Here is a 13,732-nt window from a genome sequence, read left to right on the forward strand (position 1 = left end):
ATACAGAGGGTTCATCTGATGAGACAACTACTAATGAAGGTCCCGGAGTATTTCTGACAGCCCCAAGTGATGCTACTTATCTACACAAAATTGGCGCAGGAGTCACAGTTTCAAACTTCACTTGCGAGCTTCTGGCAATAACGGAGACACTTTACATGTATAGATCACTTTCTGAGCAAACAAAAGAAATCTCCGTTTTCTGTGGGTTAAAGGTAGCTCTACAGGTAATCCTGGATGGGAGCTCCCTGATCAACAACGGGATCCATTTTCGCCTAAACGAGCTCCAAAAGTTAAACAAAATCTGCATTCTTCAATAGTTGCTAGCTCGTGTCAATATCACAGGTAACAAGAACGCAGAGATAAACTGATAAAAGAGGTTATAAATCTCAACAATAATAATAACGTAATGTTGTCCTCCTGGACGTAAATGCTATGGCCGAATACAGACCGAAAGAATATTCAATTCCAATAAAGAACGAGCTCCATATCTTCAATGGAGATCGACTTGTAACTAAAACTATAGTCAAACTTAGAACTGGCCATCACAGATGATTGAGAGTTGACAGAGAAGGTACGAAAACCTACAAGAACTGTGATAACTACCCAGACACAGAACTGACACCTGCATACATTTTTTATTGCCCATTGCTGAATTGTTAAAAATTGGGGTCTTGTTTAAGAATCCGAACTTCTATGATGATAACATTTTGCAGATTGCCAGAGCTGTCATCTTCGCACATGGCACTATTTGAATAGGTTTTTATCATAGACACGACAACAACAACAACAAAGCACTGCAGGGCACTTTGTTTCAGAAATAATACTTTTATAGAAGACAGTGAAAATAGCTTCTATTCCCGTTACTTAATATGATCAATATTCACCATGTTGGCGTTATTTATTAATGTACCTATTGGCTGAACATGATACGAGTTCACCATATAAAATATGGTTACATTAGTTAGTATCACAAAGTCTCTTTGTTTCAGAATTTTTTGCCGCTATTCCCATTACCCGTCGGAGACATAAAAAGATCTCAGTACCAATTCTAAGAGATAATATTTGTCGTTTTAAATGCGTGTATTAAACAGAAGTATTTCTTACGTTTTTGTTCATAAATGAACTTATGGGAGGTAGATAAATAATGCTCTTTAGCAGAGTTTATAATATTTAATATTAGAAATATCTTTTATCTTTTTCCCATTGGTGTAAACGTTTAATCATATTATAAAGAGTCTGCTAAAGCGTGCTAAACGGCAAAACAAATCACCCGCATATATGTTGCCATAAATAAGTATTTGATCTACAAACTGGGAAGAAAATTTTTTATTCACTCCTTTTTCAAATGCGAGTAGGCTGCCATCTCAGTTTTCTGCATGTTTGCACTTCTATATTTTTTCTTCTTATATATATATATGTATATACATTCACTCTGTTACTTGGCTTGGTAAGCTCATTTTTTTTTATTCTTGTATGTTGGTGAATTGTGCATTTTTAGCTCTAAAAACGATTGAATTATGTTGTTATTATGTGCTAGTTAAGATTTTTATGCCTTTAATTAATCTGCATACAAGAGCTGTCGAATTATCAACAATTTAAAAGTTTTTTAAGTAACACTGATTTCTTTATATTTGAAACTCACAGTAGAATAGTTTGTTCACCAGCTTCAATGACTTTTGCCGAGTGGGACCAAAAGTAAACTTTCAGTTTTGTCCACCGAAAAACCTGTCTTCCTGCCTGCTGGCCCAATTACATGCTGTTAGTAAAAACTCTAATTTTAATTGTAAAAACTGTTTTTAACTGTATCTGGTGTTTTATGTTTTTCTGTATTTTACAATTTTGAATGAAGATGTGTTGAGCTTTTACGTATTTTTGTCTTGCCACGAAGTGAAAACTGAACTAATTTAATGGGAAATATATCTCTAATAAAATTTGAGGAAATAACTTTAAATGAAATGCAGAAAAAATGTGGATATTTAATAAGCCATACAAGGAAGTCATGTGGTGTTCACATCAGCTATTTTAATTGTCTGAATTTTAACAAACTTATAAGCATTTTAACGAGTGTCACTGACCTCTTGACAGTGTAATCGGAAAAGAGGTCAATACAAATTTATTATTACTGTTCTAGAAGTTGAAAATTGGGAGCTATATTCACTATATGTTCATTATAACATAGCGACTAATACTTTGTTTCACAAAAGAAAAGCAAATTTAACAGAGCACTTCTTTTGAAATAAAATGGAAAGTTACTGGGCAAGACTTTATTTTAGCGAATAAGTTGTTTTTATCCTGTGTCTTCTGTTTCTTCTGTCGGCCTTCAGCAGATTGCAAACTATTTTAAGCTACTTTGAGTGAATTTGAGTACGGAAAGGGTATTGTGGCAATCACACACGATACAATGCGTTAGCCTGACATTGCACTGCATTAACATGTTAGCATGTGTTAATCTGTGACAATCACACATTACATTATCTTGCATACCTTGAACACTGATAAGTAAATTTTCTGTTCGTTAGAGAGAGAGATTTGAATCCCATTATCACAGCTGATGATAGATGAAAATTTGATTTTTTAGTTTAACTGTCTTAAATACTTGAGTTTCTGAAACTCTGCAAACAGCAGTGGCTAACATTTGTTAATTTTCAATTGAATTCTAAGATGAAATTTTTAATAAAACATATAATTAAGCTTTTAACTTCTGTCTACGCTACTGTAGTTTAGATAAACTTCCGTTTAGTTTTTAACTCTGTGATTTGTAGGAGCAAGAAGCGTTAACCAGTTGCATGTCAGACAATAAAGCAGGTTTAATTTTAAAATCAAAGCACGGGGAAAAATTGCTTTATTTAAATTTTTAGAAATTTATGTGCTATGCAATTTAATTGTTTTATGCATTCTAGAATTTCCAAAAAGTTACTTTCCATTTGTATTAAAAATGGTCATACTAAACTTCCTGTAGAGGTTTAAATGGAGATTTTTATGAGGGGAAAAATAGATACCAAAACAGAATTTGAACGCTCAGTTGGGAACACCAAACCTTGCCTGTCATTACATAAAATGTAAAAGAAGCATAGTACAACTGGAAACCTACTATAAATAAATCTATAAATATTTCTATAAATTGTACTATGTATCTTACCTTCTGAAGTTTGACAGTTCACTTCGTCTAAATCTTATTTTAACAGGAAGCTTGTATTAAAATTCATCATGTAGATCAGCTGTTTAGTCAATGGTTTATAGCCTTAATAAAATAGAGTCTTTGAAAATGAGAGATTGATAATATAAAAATAAGCGACATACATTTTATGATACTACAGAACGCCTTCTATAATTATATTTTTCTTTCCATCTATTAATTTGTCCTTAATCGAGTCTTCCGTCTATAGGTGCGGAGTATTTCCACGACTGGCCAGTGGAAAAGATGTTTCGCATCACTTTGATCGTGGCCGGATGCTTTGCCCTCCTCAACTTCATTGACAGGTTCAGACGATTCTCAGAATCTGGCCTACCCAAGAGACATACTGTCATCGGCTGGATCAACGTCTGCATCAATATCTTCTTGACTGCCTGGTTCGTTGCAAGTAAGCCGGTTACTATATAGTTGTTTTGAAGCATTATTCCGTAAAAGTATCATCATAACATTAAAAATTGAAAACTCCAATTCTTTAGACTAGTCTATAGTCTATACTGCTGCTTGTTTCTATAATCCAAGTAATATTAAGCTTACTTGGATTATAGAGAACTGTTAATCTATTACGTAGGTTTAAAGTATCTATTTGAACAGTTACCCGGAAGGCAGATATCCCAGATTACAATTATCCTTATCATATGTTCTTTCTAAGCAGAGTAGAATTTCATAGCTTTATTCGCAGTAAGCCTGCCCTTATTATAGAAAAGATGAAAACATCCATCACTGCCGTCCAGCAGAATCGAATTCGACATTGCATAGTAGCAAGAGTTCTCAAAAGATGTCCTCGCTGATTGCAGCAGCTGCTAGTCGAATGCTCGTTTGCACTTCCGATATCGTGCAAAGCTTATGGGTAAACACTTTTCCCTTTAAAACATCCTTAGAATTAATTGGCACTGCGTCACTAGGGTAATTAATCTAGGTGGGCAAATCTAGGTACTATAATTTTTTTTAATTAACCTCAATTTTATCCAAGCTTTCATACGAGATGTGCACATAGCACTCGCAAATAGCTGTTTTTTAGATCATAATAGAGTCTCATTTTTTGTATTTTTTATACTCAATTACAACTTTTTTTCTAAGTATAGGGACCGAGAGAACGTATAAAACGTTAAATTTTATAGATTTTTTTTAAGAACAAAAATTCCAAACAGAAGCATTTGCATCATTTTAAACAATTTTGTAACTTTTATTTGCATCACTTACGGTGTTTCACTGTGTGTGGAATTTTGTCATAGTCTTTTAACCTATTTCCTAATTAGTTATCGATTTCAAATTTGTACGCGCACTGTTTGCAATGCAAATGCAATTGCAAAATGCAATGTGGGGAAGGTAATTTTACAAATTCGACTTATTTTTTAATTAAAGGCAAATATTATTTATTATTTTTACACATATTTTCGTGTAACAAACAAACTAAGCAAATCAGAATTTTACTGTTTGTGCCATCGAATACATCTGAAAAAAAATCTCTCAATAAAACTTGTCTGAAAATTGTAACTTAATTTCTGAATTTTTGAAAATCGCTCTATTTTTAGAAATGTTTCACGTCTACTATTTTAAAATTTCAACACCTAAAAATGTATCGGATATATAAAGTTTTGAAACTTTTACAAATTATAAAACATGTTTAAAAACAAGAATGACGAAAACAATATTAATTGAGTGATTTTCCTACATTTTTAATGGGTTACATTCTAAAGCTGATGGAAGAAAGAGCGTTCCGAGTGTGCCATCTGATTTCTTCACTTTCTGAATGACGTTCAGTTATTTTTCTTTATTTCATAATTTCTGTATAATTTATTGCTTGTGTTTTAATAATAACTAAACCTTTTGTCATTCATAACGAATTATTAGATAACAAACAGAAAATAAAATGTAATTATTTTTAATTGCATTTTATTAAATAAATTGTAAATTTTTATACAATAAGCTTTTATTTAAAGTGGATATGATAATTAGTGCACTTGAAGGAGAAAAATAATTTATCCTACAGATAATTTAGTGGAAGTAATAGATTAAATAATTCTAGTTACAGAATTCATCTACTATTTTACGTCGTGAATACTAAAATCGTACAGCGCCTAAATAACGAAATCTATTAATAAGCCAGTACCGGTTTTTTTTTAAATTTTCTATTAATTTTATTGCATTGTCAAATATATGAATCATTATCTTTTTGACTTAGCATGGGCGTTCCAAGCTTTTATTGTTCACGATTGTAAACGAGTTCTTTAAACAGAATTATTTAGTCTATCAAATCCTATTTAAATTATATGATAAATTATTATTCTCCTTTTAATTCATTAATTGTCACATCCGTCCAAAAGAAAAGGTTACTATTTAAAACTTTTTTAATTGCATTTTATTATTATTATAGAAGTATATGTCTACGACCAACAGTTAAGGAAATAAAGGCAGGAAAAGGACGTTTTTGTACACAGTGTATATTCCAAATTAATATAACCTCTAGAAACCTTTGTTGAGATCTAGACTAGCAATAAGATTTCGGAGTGTATCGAAGGCAACAAAACTGACATCCGTGCAAAGATTAAACCGCACAAGTATCAGCTGTCACTAATGCCCAATTGTACCTGTCTGTGTAATATATATGTCTAACAAATTCATTCTGCTAGTTAATTTACATGTTCTTGTGGCATGAGCTCTTACGCGTTTGAAATCAGGAAGTACCTGGACGGAATAAAATTTAAAGTAACTGTTTAAAAATTCAGAATAAAAGTTATAAAATGAAACCCAAACTAAAATCTTCAATTACTTATTAATTACTGTTTTTATTTAAATTTTGTTTTCTTTTAAAGCTTATTGTGAAATCAGAAGAAACTGGATGGAATAAAAATTAGAAATGACCAATTAAAAATTTAAGAATAAACTTTAGAAAGGGAAACTTTTAACTTAAATCTTCCATTACAACTTAACACCATTTATTTACTTAGATTTTGTTCTCTTTATATATATATATATATTTCCATTGCTAGCATGTTACTGGGTGTATGGTGCCAAAGTTGACCTGAATGCGAATAAAAGTTCAGCAAATTACTGCAACCCTCATCTCTATGGCTTCATCTATTGGCTTCTGAACTTTGTTTTCATATTCTTCGGAACTATGGTGGTTGTATCCGGGCTCGTCATGTTCTGCGCTTTCATGTGCTGGTAATGGAGCATTATGCTGATACGGTTCATCTTCATTTTCCCTGAAAATCACTCCATCTGAAATGAAGTTTTGTTCTTGGATCAATTTCCGAAGAAATGAGCTAAACTGTTTTTTAAATACGTTATTTAAATTCTACATTTCATACATCATATTTTTATTTTATTTCAAAATCGAAATGATTTCTTATCGTTGTTTTTAACCTACTGTAACATTAAAAGTAGCATTACAAGTTAAATTCAATCAAGTTCTCATGAACTCTAAAAGAGTACTTAGCCTACTACAGCCACGCAATAAAAATGAACTGTTTGATATCATTAAAGCGAATGGCATCAGGATCGTTGAACAGTATCCAAAAGAAGATTTTGTACACGCTTAATACAGAGGGTTCATCTGATGAGACAACTACTAATGAAGGTCCCGGAGTATTTCTGACAGCCCCAAGTGATGCTACTTATCTACACAAAATTGGCGCAGGAGTCACAGTTTCTAACTTCACTTCCGAGCTTCTGGCAATAACGGAGACACTTTACATGTATAGATCACTTTCTGAGAAAACAAAAGAAATCTCCGTTTTCTGTGGGTTAAAGGTAGCTCTACAGGTAATCCTGGATGGGAGCTCCCTGATCACCAACGGGATCCATTTTCGCCTAAACGAGCTCCAAAAGTTAAACAAAATCTGCATTCTTCAATAGTTGCTAGCTAGTGTCAATATCACAGGTAACAAGAACGCAGAGATAAACTGATAAAAGAAGTTATAAATCTCAACAATAATAATAACGTAATGTTGTCCTCCTGGACGTAAATGCTATGGCCAAATACAGGCCGAAAGAGTACTCAATTCCAATAAAGAACGAGCTCCATATCTTCAATGGAGATCGACTTGTAACTAAAAATATAGTCAAACTTAGAACTGGCCATCACAGATGATTGAGAGTTGACAGAGAAGGTACGAAAACCTACAAGAACTGTGATAACTACCCAGACACAGAACTGACACCTGCATACATTTTTTATTGCCCATTGCTGAATTGTTAAAAATTGGGGTCTTGTTTAAGAATCCGAACTTCTATGATGATAACATTTTGCAGATTGCCAGAGCTGTCATCTTCGCACATGGCACTATTTGAATAGGTTTTTATCATAGACACGACAACAACAACAAAAAAGCACTGCAGGGCACTTTGTTTCAGAAATAATACTTTTATAGAAGTCAGTGAAAATAGCTTCTATTCCCGTTACTTAATATGATCAATATTACCATGTTGGCGTTATTTATTAATGTACCTATTGGCTGAACATGATACGAGTTCACCATATAAAATATGGTTACATTAGTTAATATCACAAAGTCTCTTTGTTTCAGAATTTTTTGCCGCTATTCCCATTACCCGTTGGAGACATAAAAAGATCTCAGTACCAATTCTAAGACATAATATTTGTCGTTTTAAATGCGTGCATTAAACAGAAGTATTTCTTACGTTTCTATTCATAAATGAACTTATGGGAGGTAGATAAATAATGCTCTTTAGCAGAGTTTATAATATTTAATATTAGAAAAATCTTTTATCTTTTTCCCATTGGTGTAAACGTTTAATCATATTGTAAAAAGTCTGCTAAAGCGTGCTAAACGGCAAAACAAATCACCCGCATATATGTTGCCATAAATAAGTATTTGATCTACAAACTGGGAAGAAAATTTGTTATTCACTCCTTTTTCAAATGCGAGTAGGCTGCCATCTCAGTTTTCTGCATGTTTGCACTTCTATATTTTTTCTTCTTATATATATATATATATACATTCACTCTGTTACTTGGCTTGGTAAGCTCATTTTTTTTATTCTTGTATGTTGGTGAATTGTGCATTTTTAGCTCTAAAAACGATTGAATTATGTTGTTATTATATGCTAGTTAAGATTTTTATGCCTTTAATTAATCTGCATACAAGAGCTGTCGAATTATCAACAATTTAAACGTTTTTTAAGTAACACTGATTTCTTTATATTTGAAACTCACAGTAGAATAGTTTGTTCACCAGCTTCAATGACTTTTGCCGAGTGGGACCAAAAGTAAACTTTCAGTTTTGTCCACCGAAAAACCTGTCTTCCTGCCTGCTGGCCCAATTACATGTTGTTAGTAAAAACTCTAATTTTAATTGTAAAAACTGTTTTTAACTGTATCTGGTGTTTTATGTTTTTCTGTATTTTACAATTTTGAATGAAGATGTGTTGAACTTTTACGTATTTTTGTCTTGCCACGAAGTGAAAACTGAACTAATTTAATGGGAAATATATCTCTAATAAAATTTGAGGAAATAACTTTAAATGAAATGCAGAAAAAATGTGGATATTTAATACGCCATACAAGGAAGTCATGTGGTGTTCACATCAGCTATTTTAATTGTCTGAATTTTAACAAACTTATAAGCATTTTAACGAGTGTCACTGACCTCTTGACAGTGTAATCGGAAAAGAAGTCAATACAAATTTATTATTACTGTTCTAGAAGTTGAAAATTGGGAGCTATATTCACTATATGTTCATTATAACATAGCGACTAATACTTTGTTTCACAAAAGAAAAGCAAATTTAACAGAGCACTTCTTTGAAATAAAATGGAAAGTTACTGGGCAAGACTTTATTTTAGCGAATACGTTGTTTTTATCCTGTGTCTTCTGTTTCTTCTGTCGGCCTTCAGCAGATTGCAAACTATTTTAAGCTACTTTGAGTGAATTTGAGTACGGAAAGGGTATTGTGGCAATCACACACGATACAATGTGTTAGCCTGACATTGCACTGCATTAACATGTTAGCATGTGTTAATCTGCGACGATCACACATTACATTATCTTGCATACCTTGAACACTGATAAGTAAATTTTCTGTTCGTTAGAGAGAGAGATTTGAATCCCATTATCACAGCTGATGATAGATGAAAATTTGATTTTGTAGTTTAACTGTCTTAAATACTTGAGTTTCTGAAACTCTGCAAACAGCAGTGGCTAACATTTGTTAATTTTCAATTGAATTCTAAGATGAAGTTTTTAATAAGACATATAATTAAGCTTTTAACTTCTGTCTATGTTACTGTAGTTTAGATAAACTTCCGTTTAGTTTTTAACACTGTGATTTGTAGGAGCAAGAAGCGTTAACCAGTTGCATGTCAGACAATAAAGCAGGTTTAATTTTAAAATCAAAGCACGAGGAAAAATTCTTTACTTAAATTTTTAGAAATTTATGTGCTATGCAATTTAATTGTTTTATGCATTCTAGAATTTCCAAAAAGTTACTTTCCATTTGTATTAAAAATGGTCATACTAAACTTCCTGTAGAGGTTTAAATGGAGATTTTTATGAGGGGAAAAATAGATACCAAAACAGAATTTGAACGCTCAGTTGGGAACACCAAACCTTGCCTGTCATTACATAAAATGTAAAAGAAGCATAGTACAACTGGAAACCTACTATAAATAAATCTATAATTATTTCTTTAAATTGTACTATGTATCTTACCTTCTGAAGTTTGACAGTTCACTTCGTCTAAATCTTATTTTAACAGGAAGCTTGTATTAAAATTCATCATGTAGATCAGCTGTTTAGTCAATGGTTTATAGCCTTAATAAAATAGAGTCTTTGAAAATGAGAGATTGATAATATAAAATAAGCGACATACATTTTATGATACTACAGAACGCCTTCTATAATTATATTTTTCTTTCCATCTATTAATTTGTCCTTAATCGAGTCTTCCGTCTATAGGTGCGGAGTATTTCCACGACTGGCCAGTGGAAAAGATGTTTCGCATCACTTTGATCGTGGCCGGATGCGTTGCCCTGCTCAACTTCATTGACAGGTTCAGACGATTCTCAGAATCTGGCCTACCCAAGAGACATACTGTCATCGGCTGGATCAACGTCTGCATCAATATCTTCTTGACTGCCTGGTTCGTTGCAAGTAAGCCGGTTACTATATAGTTGTTTTGAAGCATTATTCCGTAAAAGTATCATCATAACATTAAAAATTGAAAACTCCAATTCTTTAGACTAGTCTATAGTCTATACTGCTGCTTGTTTCTATAATCCAAGTAATATTAAGCTTACTTGGATTATAGAGAACTGTTAATCTATTACGTAGGTTTAAAGTATCTATTTGAACAGTTACCCGGAAGGCAGATATCCCAGATTACAATTATCCTTATCATATGTTCTTTCTAAGCAGAGTAGAATTTCATAGCTTTATCCGCAGTAAGCCTGCCCTTATTATAGAAAAGATGAAAACATCCATCACTGCCGTCCAGGAGAATCGAAGTCGACATTGCATAGTAGCAAGAGTTCTCAAAAGATGTCCTCGCTGATTGGAGCAGCTGCTAGTCGAATGCTCGTTTGCACTTCCGATATCGTGCAAAGCTTATGGGTAAACACTTTTCCCTTTAAAACATGCTTAGAATTAATTGGCACTGCGTCACTAGGGTAATTAATCTAGGTGGGCAAATCTAGGTACTATAATTTTTTTTTTAATTAACCTCAATTTTATCCAAGCTTTCATACGAGATGTGCACATAGCAGTCGCAAATAGCTGTTTTTTAGATCATAATAGAGTCTCATTTATTGTATTTTTTTATACTCAATTACAACTTTTTTTCTAAGTATAGGGACCGAGGGAACGTATAAAACGTTAAATTTTATAGATTTTTTTTAAGAACAAAAATTCCAAACAGAAGCATTTGCATCATTTTAAACAATTTTGTAACTTTTGTTTGCATCACTTACGGTGTTTCACTGTGTGTGGAATTTTGTCATAGTCTTTTAACCTATTTCCTAATTAGTTATCGATTTCAAATTTGTACGCGCACTGTTTGCAATGCAAATGCAATTGCAAAATGCAATGTGGGGAAGGGAATTTTACAAATTCGACTTATTTTTTAACTAAAGGCAAATATTATTTATTATTTTTACAGATATTTTCGTGTAACAAACAAACTAAGCAAATCAGAATTTTACTGTTTGTGCCATCGAATACATCTGAAAAAAAATCACTCAATAAAACTAGTCTGAAAATTGTAACTTAATTTCTGAATTTTTGAAAATCGCTCTATTTTTAGAAATGTTTCACGTCTACTATTTTAAAATTTCAACACCTAAAAATGTATCGGATATAAAGTTTTGAAACTTTTACAAATTATAAAACATGTTTAAAAACAAGAATGACGAAAACAATATTAATTGAGTGATTTTCCTACATTTTTAATGGGTTACATTCTAAAGCTGATGGAAGAAAGAGCGTTCCGAATGTGCCATCTGATTTCTTCACTTTCTGAATGACGTTCAGTTATTTTTCTTTATTTCATAATTTCTGTATAATTTATTGCTTGTGTTTTAATAATAACTAAACCTTTTGTCATTCATAACGAATTATTAGATAACAAACAGAAAATAAAATGTAATTATTTTTAATTGCATTTTATTAAATAAATTGTAAATTTTTATACAATAAGCTTTTATTTAAAGTGGATATGATAATTAGTGCACTTGAAGGAGAAAAATAATTTATCCTACAGATAATTTAGTGGAAGTAATAAATTAAATAATTCTAGTTACAGAATTCATCTACTATTTTACGTCGTGAATACTAAAATCGTACAGCGCCTATATAACGAAATCTATTAATAAGCCAGTACCGGTTTTTTTTTAATTTTCTATTAATTTTATTGCATTGTCAAATATATGAATCATTATCTTTTTGACTTAGCATGGGCGTTCCAAGCTTTTATTGTTCACGATTGCAAACGAGTTCTTTAAACAGAATTATTTAGTCTATTAAATCCTATTTAAATTATATGATAAATTATTATTCTCCTTTTAATTCATTAATTGTCACATCCGTCCAAAAGAAAAGGTTACTATTTAAAACTTTTTTAATTGCATTTTATTATTATTATTGAAGTATATGTCTACGACCAACAGTTAAGGAAATAAAGGCAGGAAAAGGACTTTTTTGTACACAGTGTGTATTACAAATTAATATAACCTCTAGAAACCTTTGTTGAGATCTAGACTAGCAATAAGATTTCGGAGTGTATCGAAGGCAACAAAACTGACATCCGTGCAAAGATTAAACCGCACAAGTATCAGCTGTCACTAATGCCCAATTGTACCTGTCTGTGTAATATATATGTCTAACAAATTCATTCTGCTAGTTAATTTACATGTTCTTGTGGCATGAGCTCTTACGCGTTTGAAATCAGGAAGTACCTGGACGGAATAAAATTTAAAGTAACTGTTTAAAAATTCAGAATAAAAGTTATAAAATGAAACCCAAACTAAAATCTTCAATTACTTATTAATTACTGTTTTTATTTAAATTTTGTTTTCTTTTAAAGCTTATTGTGAAATCAGAAGAAACTGGATGGAATAAAAATTAGAAATGACCAATTAAAAATTTAAGAATAAACTTTAGAAAGGGAAACTTTTAACTTAAATCTTCCATTACAACTTAACACCATTTATTTACTTAGATTTTGTTCTCTTTATATATATATATATATTTCCATTGCTAGCATGTTACTGGGTGTATGGTGCCAAAGTTGACCTGAATGCGAATAAAAGTTCAGCAAATTACTGCAACCCTCATCTCTATGGCTTCATCTATTGGCTTCTGAACTTTGTTTTCATATTCTTCGGAACTATGGTGGTTGTATCCGGGCTCGTCATGTTCTGCGCTTTCATGTGCTGGTAATGGAGCATTATGCTGATACGGTTCATCTTCATTTTCCCTGAAAATCACTCCATCTGAAATGAAGTTTTGTTCTTGGATCAATTTCCGAAGAAATGAGCTAAACTGTTTTTTAAATACGTTATTTAAATTCTACATTTCATACATCATATTTTTATTTTATTTCAAAATCGAAATGATTTCTTATCGTTGTTTTTAACCTACTGTAACATTAAAAGTAGCATTACAAGTTAAATTCAATCAAGTTCTCATGAACTCTAAAAGAGTACTTAGCCTACTACAGCCACGCAATAAAAATGAACTGTTTGATATCATTAAAGCGAATGGCATCAGGATCGTTGAACAGTATCCAAAAGAAGATTTTGTACACGCTTAATACAGAGGGTTCATCTGATGAGACAACTACTAATGAAGGTCCCGGAGTATTTCTGACAGCCCCAAGTGATGCTACTTATCTACACAAAATTGGCGCAGGAGTCACAGTTTCTAACTTCACTTCCGAGCTTCTGGCAATAACGGAGACACTTTACATGTATAGATCACTTTCTGAGAAAACAAAAGAAATCTCCGTTTTCTGTGGGTTAAAGGTAGCTCTACAGGTAATCCTGGATGGGAGCTCCCTGATCACCAACGGGATCCATTTTCG

The 13,732-nt window shown here is 32.1% G+C and overlaps 1 protein-coding gene across 2 annotated transcripts in view; it reads left to right on the forward strand.

Moving 5' to 3' along the window:
• The first annotated feature begins 1,580 nt into the window (after window positions 1-1,580).
• The window catches only part of LOC118199494 (uncharacterized), a 77,986-nt gene continuing 65,834 nt past the window's right edge, over window positions 1,581-13,732 (forward strand). Inside the window, exons 1-3 of one of the 2 annotated variants that reach the window (XM_085815757.1) lie at window positions 1,581-1,758; window positions 3,387-3,581; window positions 10,114-10,308. In XM_085815757.1, coding sequence (XP_085671883.1) covers window positions 3,422-3,581; window positions 10,114-10,308 — 355 coding nt within the window. In that variant the 5' untranslated portion in view covers window positions 1,581-1,758; window positions 3,387-3,421. Of the gene's footprint in view, window positions 1,759-3,386; window positions 3,582-10,113; window positions 10,309-13,732 lie in introns of those variants that run through there. The other variant, XM_085815758.1, reaches the window with a different exon arrangement.

Source organism: Stegodyphus dumicola, chromosome 4, assembly GCF_044657685.1.
Source record: "Stegodyphus dumicola isolate Sdum_Otavi_A_Nest chromosome 4, ASM4465768v1".
Classification (NCBI taxonomy): domain Eukaryota; kingdom Metazoa; phylum Arthropoda; class Arachnida; order Araneae; family Eresidae; genus Stegodyphus; species Stegodyphus dumicola.